General features: G+C 52.9%; 1 protein-coding gene across 1 annotated transcript in view; it reads left to right on the forward strand.

The window, feature by feature from the left end:
• Satb2 (SATB homeobox 2) overlaps positions 1–12466 on the forward strand; it is a 147413-nt gene that overhangs the window by 110407 nt on the left and 24540 nt on the right. Inside the window, exon 9 of the mRNA XM_013511972.1 lies at positions 8161–8358. Within this exon, the coding sequence (XP_013367426.1) occupies positions 8161–8358 (198 nt within the window). The remainder of the gene's footprint in view (positions 1–8160; positions 8359–12466) is intronic.

The raw sequence follows: 12466 nt of genomic DNA on the forward strand, positions 1-12466 counted from the left end.
GGGCCTGGGGGTGGCGATCCAGAGGGGTGAAGGCAGCCTCCTAGGGCAATCCCTCTTCAGTCCTCCAGGCATGGAGGCTCAAGCAGGAGGATCACCATGAGTTGAAGGCCAACCTGGGCTACATAGTGAGTGCAAGGCCAGTGTAAACCATAGCGAGATGCTGTCTCAAATAAAGAAATCCTTGTCAGGGTCACTGTGAAAGAGTTTTTCCCCGTGTTCTCTCCTAGGGGCTGCACAGCTTCTGGCTGTATGTGTGGGTGTTTTATCCATTTTGACTTGATATTTGTCTGTGGTAAAAGATTGCAGGATAAGGGTCCAATGTCCTTCTTCTGCATGTGGAAGCCCAGCTTCGCAGCACCATCTGTTGAGGAGGCTTGCTTTCCTCCTGTGCCTTCTTGATGCCCTGGCTGAGAATTGCTGGGACATTTGTGCTTGGATGTACTGCTGGGCTCTCTGCGCTGTTCTTTTGGTCTGTGTTTGCCTGTTTGCTTTAATGCAGTACCATACTGTTTTAATTATTCTAGCTTTGTAAGGTAATTTAAAATCAGGAAGTGTGATTTGCTTTCTTTCTCAGTATTGCTTTGGCTATTTGGTTTTTTGTTGCTGTTTTGTTTTTCATTTTCTTATTTGAGGTTTTGTGGTTTCATATGAATTTTAGGATTTTTTTCTATTTCTTTGAAGAATGCCATTGAAATATTTCCTTCCTTTCACTTTCTCTTTGTCCTTTCTCTTTCTTTCTTTTCACCTCTTCTCTTCATCTTCTTCTTCCTCAACCTTGTCACAGTGCTTCACTGTTATTTCTAGTATTCAGGAGGAGAATAAAGACTCCACATCATTCTTTTGACAGCTATGAATGCTTTTTCAGGTTCCTGTGCTGAGTGTGCATGGGTGCATATTTATGTAAAGACATTCTAACTCTCTGTAGTATGTTGTACATCTATGGTAAAGGGGACAGCAACATTTGATGTGATCCTCCTGGACTTGCACCTCTGTAGCAGAAGTCAAGAGATGTTCTCAAATAAAATCTCCCTTACTCTCGGTGACAGACTCGACCTTTGCCAACACATCCATAACCATGTGGATAACCATGTGGAAAATGGCAGTCAGGTAGCCCCGGGACAGCTGGAAATCGGTCCCCTTGTCAGGACGGGATGTGATTTTGGAAAATGGAAAAGAAGGTCAGTTTCACTGCCTCCTAGCAGGCAGCACATAGTTAGCCTTGAACTGTAGCCTCCCCTCGCACAGACCTGGGCTCAGGGTCAGGGTCTTCCTGGCTGGGATCTGCCGAAGCCCCAGACGTGTCTTCCTCCTAGTGAGCCCCCTTCTGCTTCAGCTTTCCTGATTAGGTTATCTGGAGTCATTAGGGGTTATTCATTTTAATGGACACTTATTGGATTCATGAAAAGAGACTTCAGTGACTGAGACACAGGAGCTGAATGTTATCTGGCTCGTTTCACACTTCAGAAGAGTCTCAACCAGCTGAAGAGAAATCCTTTCACAGTTATGAAAGTTTGTTTGGGGACTTTCTGTGCTTCTCTGGAGAAAGCGAACTGTCTGTGGTTAATAATACAAATTTTCTTTTAAGACACTGAGAAAACATTTCCTTTGGTTACATATGCTGACATTTTCTGTATTGAAGATGTGGGTGATAAATGGCCTTTTACATTTCTGCTGCAAGAAGCCTGAGTCATTCTCCAGAGCTGTTCATTTGCCGACGTTCATTCCTCAGGGTTTCTGGAGGGGCAGGGGGTGGGGTCCCGACTCCTGTCACCCAGGTCCTCCTCAGGGACATCCGGTGAAGCACAGTGCTGGAGCAAATCCCTGTCTCAGGGAGCACAGGCCTACTCCACAAGGGTGAAGTTCTTCTCTCTTCCTGGAGACCAGAGCAGACTAAAGCTCATGTTAATACTAGCTTGTATTTTATTATGAAATATCATAAAACTGGAAAATTTGTCACAGACAGAGCCTTTTCCTCTTTTTAAGGAAAAGACAAAAGGAGTGAGAGAAGTTACAGTTGTAACCAGTGGCCTGGCATAGGGAAAACAAATCATTTTGTAGACAGCGCGTTTCAGTACCATGGACAGGAGCCCTGCTCTTCCGGCTGCTGTGCCCCCTCCTGCCCCTGCTCCTGCGTAGCAGAAACATAGGGTTCAGGACCAGGATGCAACCTCCGGTCTCACAGGTGCAAAATTCAAACAGCGCTGCTATCGTTTTGTAAAAGACCTCGGTCATCTGAACACTCAGCCTTTAGTATGTGGTTTGGAGAATTTTAGACCTTGTGTGTGTGTGTGTGTTTAATGAGTGAGATAGGTAATGCCATCCCTGTTCATTTTCAGTCCAGGAGAGCTTTAATACCTGACATATGAATAGTGGCAACAGACCTATGTACAGAGAGGGAGAGACAGACAGACAGACAGAGATAACAAAATGCTTAGTAGTGAGTGTAGACTTTTTAAATGATTGATGTATCTGGTGCGTATTGTTCTTTCATTGTAGAGTGAAAACTCCTGGGGGTGAAACTTACCAAATCTGTACTTTCCTCCCGCCAGGCCACTGTGGTCCTGGTTAATGCCCAACACCATGATTTAACTGTGAACAGAGATATCTAGGCTCGGATAAGCGGTGTTCTCGACTATCAGAGTCTTCCCCAGCACTTATTGTTCAGGAGGAAGTGGGAGGAGAGAGCGAGTTCTTCTCCACATCAGTTAAAATCCTTCTGGAGACTCTCAGGCCTACAGGGTCAAGAGGCGGTTTCCTTGCCTGCTGTCCTTTACCATTTGACCCCTCCGTTCATTTCTGGACCATGTTTCAGCCCCTGGAGTTGGTCCTGGTCCCCTGGGAGTGACAATCCTCATGTCTGCATCACTGGCTGGTGGCAGAGAACCGTCACTCCTCTCATGGCCAGGTGAGACCACCTATCTGTCCTGGTTCACCTTGGCTGTCCCATTCACGGTGGTGACACTGAAGTAAAAGGTGGTGGTTGGGCTATCTATGTGGCACACCAGCCCACTGCATGGCATACAGAAGAGTGCCCAGGAGCCCAGGGTTCACATTCTGAGAGGCTGACAGATTGTAATTCATATCATGGGGAGAGCGCACCGTCCATTTTTCTTTTCATACTCACACAGAAGAGGCAGGGAAGGAGAGCTGAGAACGGTGACAGCATTGTGTCTGGAATCAGTGCCTCTCCCACATCACTCTGAACTCGAAGCTGATGCTTATGTACTCTAATAATTTCAGCTGAATCCAGTGCACTTCTATAGAGCACCTTCTGTGTGCACAGACCCCTAGTCTACCCTGAAAATGCTGACATGAGGGAGTGAGCACCTAATCTGTCGGGACGTAGGGGCCACTGTCGCTTTGTGGAAGCAGGTACACAGCGGGCATCGGGGCCAGCAGTGTGAGCCAGCAGAGCTCACAGGAGGTCGGAGGGGAGCCTGGCAGCTGGGCCTTGAAGCCCAGCATCTCCAGGCTCAGAGGTCCTGCCAAGGAGCAGTGTGGCAGGCTTCAGGCGGTGGGAATATTGTGCACACTCCAGGGGGCTGGAGGATGAGGTTGGGGGTATTTGCTGTGGGGGGGGGCAAGGTCAGGAAGGAGAAATGGAGCAAGTGGGGGTTTTATTGTTGTCTCCCCTCGTGCTCTGGACTATGAGCCTGCTGTCTGTAACTCGGTGATAAAACCATCAGATTCCCAAAAGGTAAACTGGCATTACTGTGCATCTTCCGCAGAGGATTAGCGGCACATTGCTTCGAGTGGCTGGAGTCCTGATGCGTGTGCAGCGGGGTTCGCTCCGTAAATACAGATTGCCCTGCAGCGCTTCGGGGACACGAGGGCGGTGAGGGGATGACACCGTGACTGCTGGGGCTGCTTCACCTGCCTGGGCGGAAAGGCGGCCAGGGTTGTTTCGCTGCTGAGGGAGAAGTGTTTGCCTAAGGAGCTGATGGGGAAGCTAAGATGAGACGTTAGCGAGTGTCACCTGTGTGCGCGCCGGGTGTTCAGGAACCTCTTAGCCACCGATCGCGAGGGAGCGGTCTTTGGACTTCGGTTCTGTCTTGGGGTTAGATTTGAGGCTAAGAAGTTTTATTGGTGAATTCCTTGGCATCGCCACGGTTAGGCTCCATGTGTATCATCCTGTATAAGTTCTAGGGACTCTGTCTTTTCAGAACTGTGTACCCTAAACTAATTTTAGACTCACAGGTAAGGCGGGAGGGCTGTGGAAGGGGTGACCGCGCTGCCCTGTGCGTCCTCTCCCGCTTCCCCCAGTGTGGGCTCTGTACATCACCGCAGCATAGGTACTGATAAAGTGCAGTTATCAAAACTGGGAAATCAGTACGGTTTCCAGACTGTTCACTAAAGCCCCAGTCTGATTCCTCCGGCTTCTCTGCTGGCTCCAGTGTCCAGGCCAGGATCCCCACCAGCAGATTGCGTGTGGCTGTGACTTCCCCCTCACCTCCCTGTGTCTGCAGTCTGCCGAGCTTGCCCTGCATGGCCTTGTGTAGCTTGATGATGCTGTCAAATACCTCCGAGGCTGGCTGTGTCTGGTGCTCCGCAGGTCGGCCAAGACCACCCCGGCGTGATGCTGTGTGCTCGGCAGTGTCCCCATGTCCTCTGTGGTGATGTTCGTCTTGTGTCACTGTGGAGTCTCCTTAGCACTTTCAACCCTGCTGCCTGCTCACTGTCTGCTGCTTGTGGTGACTGGCAAGGGGCAGATCCTGGAGAGTGGAGCGGGGGAGCTGCAGACCATCTTTGGGAGCACCTCTCCTTACAGTGGAGCACCCAGGAGCTCCGGCAGGGAGCTGCCCACCCTAAGGCCACCCAGTTACCCAACGCTAGAGAAGGGACTGAGCAGCCAGCCCGGAGGCTGCGTGTTAGGTGGTCTCACCACCTCCTGCTTGTGCTCAAGCACCGGTAGCTCACTCGCTCCCAGTTTCACCACACTGACTCATGAGTATTCAGCCGGTCTCTGGCCAGCACTGCAGCCGCAGAGAGTTTGTGGCCCACGGTGTCCACTCGCAGAGCCCGCATGGCTGGGACTCCGGTGAACTTCTGGATCAACATTTCTGAAATGAAAATGATTCTCCTGGAATGCTCCACAGAACACAGAGGGAACAACAACAGAAACCCTACTTGAGATTTTTAACAGAAAAAGGAGATTTGTTTATTAATAATTCATGAGTTCCCATTGAACATGCACGACAGAAACAGTGCTATTCAATAGAGAATACTGTCATCTGTCACTGTTTTATTTGACATTTACACTTTTTTTTTGCCTGATACTGCAAAACTTTCTTGGATGGCATGCAAGAATTATATAAATGAAAAGAGTCCCAAGGAAGGGGACCTTTCTCTGCTACGGCGGGTTCTCTCACAGCCACGCGTGTGAGCAGGCAGCACCCCCGAGACATTCATTGGCCACCAGAGCTAACCAGAGGCCCTGTCGAGCAGACAGAGAGAAGTACCAAGATGGCGGGTGAGACGGAGAGTGAGGTGGGAGGGCGGGCTTCCTGAAGAGAGGTGTACAGGGTTGTGGGGTGCAGTGGAGTCAGTCAGGAGAAAGCAGACCATGGCTGCTGTGAAGAAAACCACCAGAAAATACACCACTGTTTCAGGCAGAAATATTTATAGAGGACAGCACAGGGGCTCCACTGGTGGGACAGCAGCACTCGGGAGCGGAGCGGGTGGGCGTCCAGATCCCTTCCTGTGTTGTGCTCCAGTAGGCTCTCAACAGTCTTTCTGCTCTGTAGGTTAGTTATTATTTATAAATCACAGAGCCAGCTGATACATTCATAAGCTAATTATTGAAGCAGCTGGGTACACATGGTGCAATATGTCCAAGGCTGGGAAGTCTCTCAGATTTCTTGGGGCTCGCCGTGGTGGGGGTGCCATCGAAGGCCCCATCCCTTAATCTGATCAGCCAAGCAAACACTGTGTGGGAAACTAGATTAATAACCCTCTAAACACCATGAATGTGCCCCACCTTCCAAGCCGGGGTCCCTGAAACATGCTATTAGCTCGGCTCCGTCAGGGATTTGAGGGAGTTCGCTAGTGCCTGAGAACGGGGGCTCGCGGGCCACTTCTCTGTGCCAGAAATTAATTTGGTTTGCTTATGTCTGCACACATGATCACACTTGTGTCTAATCCGCTCCCTAATAGCTTCAAGGTCAAGCCCTTGCTTGTCAGTGGGCAAATGGAGTGCCACGCTTCTCCAAGACTGACGCAGACCGCGCCGTCCGTACGCAGGCCCGGGCACTGTCCTGTGGGACTGTCGTGGTGTGTGTGACGGCAGAACAGATAAACGAAACGTGGCAGTGGATGTTGCACGGGACGTTCGAAGTGTCACAGTGGAGGTGCCACTGGATGTCACCTGTGCCCGTTCAAGCCGCAGCGTCCCACAGTGCTGCCCGTCCCCAGAGCGAAGCAGCAGGTGCCGCCTGCCTGCAGGTCTGGCTGTCTCTTTAACAGATGCAGGGTTTTGTTTTTCTTTTCCGTTGTGCGATGGGTCTCCATGCGCCCACCTCCCCTGGGAGATGTTAAACATACCTGTCTGAAACATTTGAAAGAGTTCAGTTGGAGACTTATTCAGATCTGTGAAAAGACGGAGAAATAGGAGCGTATTTTTCCACAGATGGTTTATTTTCCATTTCAAGAATTCTTTTCTTTGTATGAAAAAACCCTTGAGAAAACACTTTGGGATCAGGAGATTTTTCAAATATAATTTATTTTCTGGTCAGGCTAAAAAAATTTATCTTCATTCCTCATACACATGGCACCTTGAAAATGAACCATCACCCCCCTCTTAACTGAGTCGAAAAAAACAACTATGAAAACACCAAGGAAAGCTCTTCCCCACAAATGGTGAGGTGTCTTGTTTTCATCTTCCTCAGCCTCCAACTCTCCCAAGCTCCCGGTTTATTGCAAGAAAAGATCAGGTCTGCGCAAATGTGGCCTCTCACTTGTAAAAACAAGGCAGTGTTGTGTTACAGATTAGTTTATAAATCCCCGGTGGCTTCACAGTTCAGTGCCTACAGCTGCTGCAGATGGGCCTGGGTTTTTGTCTCGGCGCGGTGCTGCAGCCGGCAGTTGAAGGGGAAAATGGAATGATCAGGTTATTAACATGGAGGCCGCGAGGAGAGGGCTGCACAATGAGAACAGCTGGTGTTGCTGTCTTGGCCGATGCAGCGGAGATAATCAAATCTTGCCTTTTTTTGGGTGAAGGCAGAAGACACAGTGGAGAGTTAGGCAAACAGCGGCTTAGGATATTATACGGGGCTTTTGCGATGCGTGTCAGGGCCTTGCGTCGGCTCACTAGCGGTGATGCAGGACTGGTTGAGATTGGGGTTTATTTCTCACCAAGCCAGTTTGTGTGTATTTAGGCACCTTCTGAGAGAGATTTCTACTCCTTCGCAGAGAGGCGCAATGTGGGACAGTGCTTGTTTTTAAAATTAACGATGTGGCTGGGAAATGACGGGTTAGAAAGCGGCCGGGTACAATATTTTGACAGGAGTCAGGAAGCGATGTTGACAGCATCCTCTGTATTATTTTCATATCATCCATCATTATTTGCATTGCGTTTTCTTTCTCCTGCAGTTGCAGGAGTGGGAACATCCGGACGCCAGTTGGGAGGCAGACCTGTGCAGGTGTGAGTTGCCCGTGGCCGCCTTCCTGCAGGTGTGGCCATGCTGGGCAGGGTGGTGACGAGGGCAGCTCCAGGGCGCTCAGAGATTGACCAGGGGCACCTTTGCCATCCCCTGGCTGGGGCTGTCGTTTCTGTCGTGTGTGGTTACTCATGACTGCACGAGTATTTTCCCCCAGAGAAAGTCAGTGCTGTTTGCACTTGGACTTTCTTCTTCCTCAGAATTTGTCGCCTCCTAGTATCCGTTGGGTCATCATCACTCTTGTCTTCAGTGGGACTCTGGCCAGTTGGGCGACTTCTAAGAACGGTAGCCAACCACTGCAGATCACTTCCGGTGATCAGGGAACTGTGATCTCACCTGAAGATCTAGAAAGTGCTTTGTAAGAAACTCACTGAGAATGTGCTCTGTCGGAAGGGCAGTAAGGTAGCAAACCAGACAGGACTCCCAGGCTTTGGCGTGGCCCTCCGCGTCCAGGCCTGCCTGGGCTGCTGTCCTCTCTGTGGCTAACTGGTGCCCCTCTCTGCAGGGCTGGCTCTGCGAGCTGCTCCGCTGGAAGGAGAACCCGAGCCCGGAGAACCGCACGCTGTGGGAGAACCTCTGCACCATCCGCCGCTTCCTGAGCCTCCCCCAGCACGAGAGGGACGTGATCTACGAGGAGGAGTCACGGCACCACCACAGCGAGCGCATGCAGCACGTGGTCCAGCTTCCGCCCGAGCCCGTGCAGGTCAGCACCCCTCCGCGTCCCTGGCCCCGCCCCCAGGCCTGCGGCAGCTGCCGAGGGCCCAGGTGGCTCTGCCCTGCTCCCGCGGAGGGGACCGGTCTCACGGCGGGCACGGCGGGCACGTGTGCGCTGTGCACAGAGGAAAGCGACCCCGACGTCGAATGCCAGGGACGTCTGCTTTCCCGTGCCATGGCACCGGGAGGGTGTGACGACGGCGCCGGGGAGGGAGGAGCACATCTCCCCGTTGGTTTGTTCCCTCATGGAAAACTAAGTAACTTTGGGGTCCAGATTCTTCAAGGAGCATTTGTTTAGGGTGATGAACAGAAAGAGCTACCAGACCTAAGGCACTCAGCTGAACTTCTGGAAGAAAGTGTGAGATTCTTAGAATTTTAAGATGATCTGATGCTGCCTTTGGTCTCCTCCTTGAGGAAACCTGCCCTTGCCTGGGTAGCAGGTTTTGTTGGCGTAGTGTTTGCTGTCATTGTCAATCATTTTTCTTTCCGAAAGTATTGAGCTTACGGGTCTCTCTGGGATCTGAAGCAGTGGCTTTCAGGAAGAGGCATTCACTTGTGTTCCTGTGGCGGCCCGGGAGGCGGCCTGGAGCCCAGAGCCACCAAGAGGGCCTGTCAGACCTCTCTGAGTCTCCTGTGCGACGGAAGGGAGCGGAAGCAGAAGTTGTGCGTGTGTGCGTGTGTGTGTGTGCGTGTGTGCGTGTGTGTGCGTGTGTGTGTGCGTGTGTGTGTGTGCGTGTGTGTGTTGAGATCGGAAGAGCAGAGGAGAAGGAAGGAAGGGATGGCAGCAAGGCTTTGCTGGAGGTGATGGAGAGTGTGCCCCTAGGGGTCAGCGGCCTCCCCTGCTCTCCACCTCCCGTGCCCAGGAGGAGCCAGAAACTAAGGGGCCACCGCAGCACTTTTCACCCAGGTGTAGGCGCCTCAGTGCACGCTTTCCTGCCCTCGTGGTCAGCTTCCAGCACCAGAGGTACACAGCAGATGCCCCACCCGGAGACTCTCGGGCTCCTCAGGGTTCTGCAGTGTCCCCTGGTGGGGGACAAGGAGGGCGCACAGCACCGCCAGGAAGTGGCAGACCTGCCGCCTGTGCCTCGTCCTCCCTTCTCCCCTCCGGGACCTAATCGAGCCCAGGGCCCTCCAACTTCGGAGCCCTGCAAACTTTGAACCAGACTTGGAGATTTTCCTTTCTTAAAATTAAAGAGAGGCTCAGTATAGGTTTACTGAAAATTTATTTTGGAAATTAGGTTTATTTGAAAAGTTCAAGGGACACTCCCACCAGCAGTCAGTGTTGCCTCATAAACGACAGTATCTAGGGCGTCGGAACAAGTAAGCTCAGACGAGAGGATACAGGCTGTCCCAACTCTCCCGCCTCAGAGGCTCGCCGCCACCCACCTGTTCTCATCTTGCTGTAAGTGGTGCAGATTTCCTTTCCTCAGCAGCACAGGCCGGCCGCCTCCAGGCCCCTCCTGCTCTGCCTGGGTTTCCTCCTCGGGCCCACCCCGGCCCCACCCCGGCCCCGTCCAGGACAGAAACCGACTCACTGTAGACTTCAGCAACAGGCCCATCTCAGTTCTGCAGCAACGAGGAAGTTGGAAACTTAGAGAGATGTGAGATGAAAATCCGAAAACCTGTTCCCTGTTAGGACTGAGGCCTGCTGTCTTGGCTCCTGGTCCAAGATGGGTCAGCCCTGGGGCCCTGTGTAGCCTAAAGGATATTCAGCAGAATATCTGGGCCTGCAGCTGCCCAGGTGAGTGGGGTAAGTCCCGGACACAGACAGCCCATTGATTTATGAGTTTTACTATCTTTTATGTCGGTATTATCAGAAGTAGGGTGTGCTGATAGGATCTAACGGCTAAGCGAGAACCAGCGATTTGCCTTTTCAGTTTTCAGCGCTTAATGAAACATTCACATTAACTTCTGCTATCACTAAGAGGAAGCCACAGATCTCGGGAACATGTGTTCCTGTCACTCAGGCTGTCACTGAGGACTCACAAGCCGGGCCATTTCCTCGGCACTGGGTGTGCCTGCCGTTGACCTTCGCCCCAGCTCTCCCCAGCTCTCCCCAGCTCTTCGCTGCCTCGCCTTTTCCACCTTGTGCCCGTGTCTGGGTGACGCTGCGCTGCTGAATTTATGTTCACCAGTCACACAGGGCTGTGCGTTAGTAATTCTTCATTACAGTTGTGACAGGGAAAGTGAACAAAGGTACCTGGACGCAGCCAGCCGGGCACACAGCTGGGCTCGCGTCTGGGAGGCTCTGCGGTTCCGAGGACGGCGCCTGAGCCACCGAGCCCCCACAGGCCCCTGTGAGGTGCCCGGAAACGCCTGTGATGTGACACTGGCGGAAACCTTAGGTGTTTGGCTCACCTGTTGTAGGAATTTCTAAATTTCTATGCAGGGAGTACTAACTAGTTTGGCGATGTTGCTTTGTCTAGGTAGAAAATGTGCCATCACTAAATGGGTAAGAGTGGGTAAAATCAGTGGTGACTAAGAGCTTCTCATGGATGTGGCATCCTGAAATACAGCCCCACATTCCTGGGCGGGGGTGGAAGAGCACTGCTTGCCCCTCTTTAGGGCTGGAGCGCGCTGCTCCCCCAGATCTCAGCCATCTTTGTGCCCCGGACTTGTGGTCTGTTGAGTTAGGGTGTGCCCAGCCTGGGAGGCTCCTCCTGGGCTCCCTGCAGTGATCTTTCAGGGCAGCTGAGAGGCCCATTGAGGCCCATCGAGGCCCAGCCTCAGTCCTCACAGGAGACGGGCTTTTTCTTGCCGATCGTTTGCAAGTAGAGTTCATAATGCAGCCTCCTATTGCCTGTAGGTGCGTTTCTTTTTAGCCCCTAAAGTTTAAAACTCTTTGAACCCATGTTTAGAAATTAGATTTCACATAAAATTCAGAAAATCCAAAGACCTGGGGCTGGGGAAATAGCCCAGCAGCACAAGTGCCTGCCTGGCGAGCACAAGGTCCTGAGTTCTATTTCCAGTACCTAAAAAAAAAAAAATCAAAGACCTGACCCAGCAGGCTCAGTTCCCTTGGGGCTGGAGCTGCACCCTGTCCAAAGGCCGCTCTCAGCAGCCTGCATGCTGGTCACTGCACAGCCGGACCCCCGCTTCGTTCAGGCTCCCTGCCTGTCCTGCCACCTTCTCGCTGCCCGCTCACGGGGCCCGCCTGGCCGTCTCAGTCTCCACATCGAAAGCTCCCACACCAAGCCGCACACAACTTTGCCCGTGGCTCCACTTCCTGACGGTGGCCCTCGAGTGCCACTTGCTTTCCTAAGACCAGTGCAGCCTCGTGTGCTTCCCCTGAAGTGCGTGTTCAGACGTGAAGCTGGCTTGTGGCCGAGACCCAGCTGTTGGGGACACGAAGGGATGCTGTGAGGCCAGGACCTGACTGTGCCGGGAGTGGGACGGCCCCTCCTCTCCAGGCATGCCCGGGCTCCACACCACCTGGGATCACTGCTGCTGTGGCTGCCCCGCACCCTGTGCACACGCAGTCCATTCACCCCTGGGTCCGCAGCAAGGAAGGTGTTGCCCGAGGGGTGGCGCTGGTACTTGGGGGTCGTGAAGTCATGGGTGGACCGGTGTTTGTGATCCCCAAAGGCACGGGTGGTGCACAAAGAGACCCTCGGCCCACGTGCAGCATGGGCAGCTGGGGCGGAGGGAGACGGTTGGGAAAAAGTGCCCGGAAAGTTCCCTGGAGGCTTGAAGGTGAGAAAGCGATGAGTAGGCGTCGTCTGCGCCTTGTCCCTTCCGCAGCTCTGGGTTGCGCCGAGGTCACGGAGGTGAGGCCTGGAAGGCAAACCCGGTGCACCACGGCATCCATGGAGAACGTGAAAGCGGTGCTTCCTCTCCGAAAGGCGGGCGGGGTCCTTGCTGCGGTCGTGGTGGTTCCCGCCTCGTGGTCCTTAGGACCTGAGGCTGAGCGGTGACGGGCACTTGTCCTCAGCCCCCCCCCTCGCTGCGGCAAGCGCCTTTCTGAGCGCCAGGCTCTGCACGCGCAGGGTTCCTGCTCATCATCTGCGGTCACGGCGAGGAACCCACAGGGCGGTTCCCGTTTCTGCTTGCACAGACGAGACCCTGAAGCTTAAAGCAGTTACGGAGCTTGCTCGGCG

This window comes from Chinchilla lanigera, unplaced genomic scaffold (genome assembly GCF_000276665.1).
Source record: "Chinchilla lanigera isolate Chin_1 unplaced genomic scaffold, ChiLan1.0 scaffold00002, whole genome shotgun sequence".
Classification (NCBI taxonomy): Eukaryota; Metazoa; Chordata; class Mammalia; order Rodentia; family Chinchillidae; genus Chinchilla; species Chinchilla lanigera.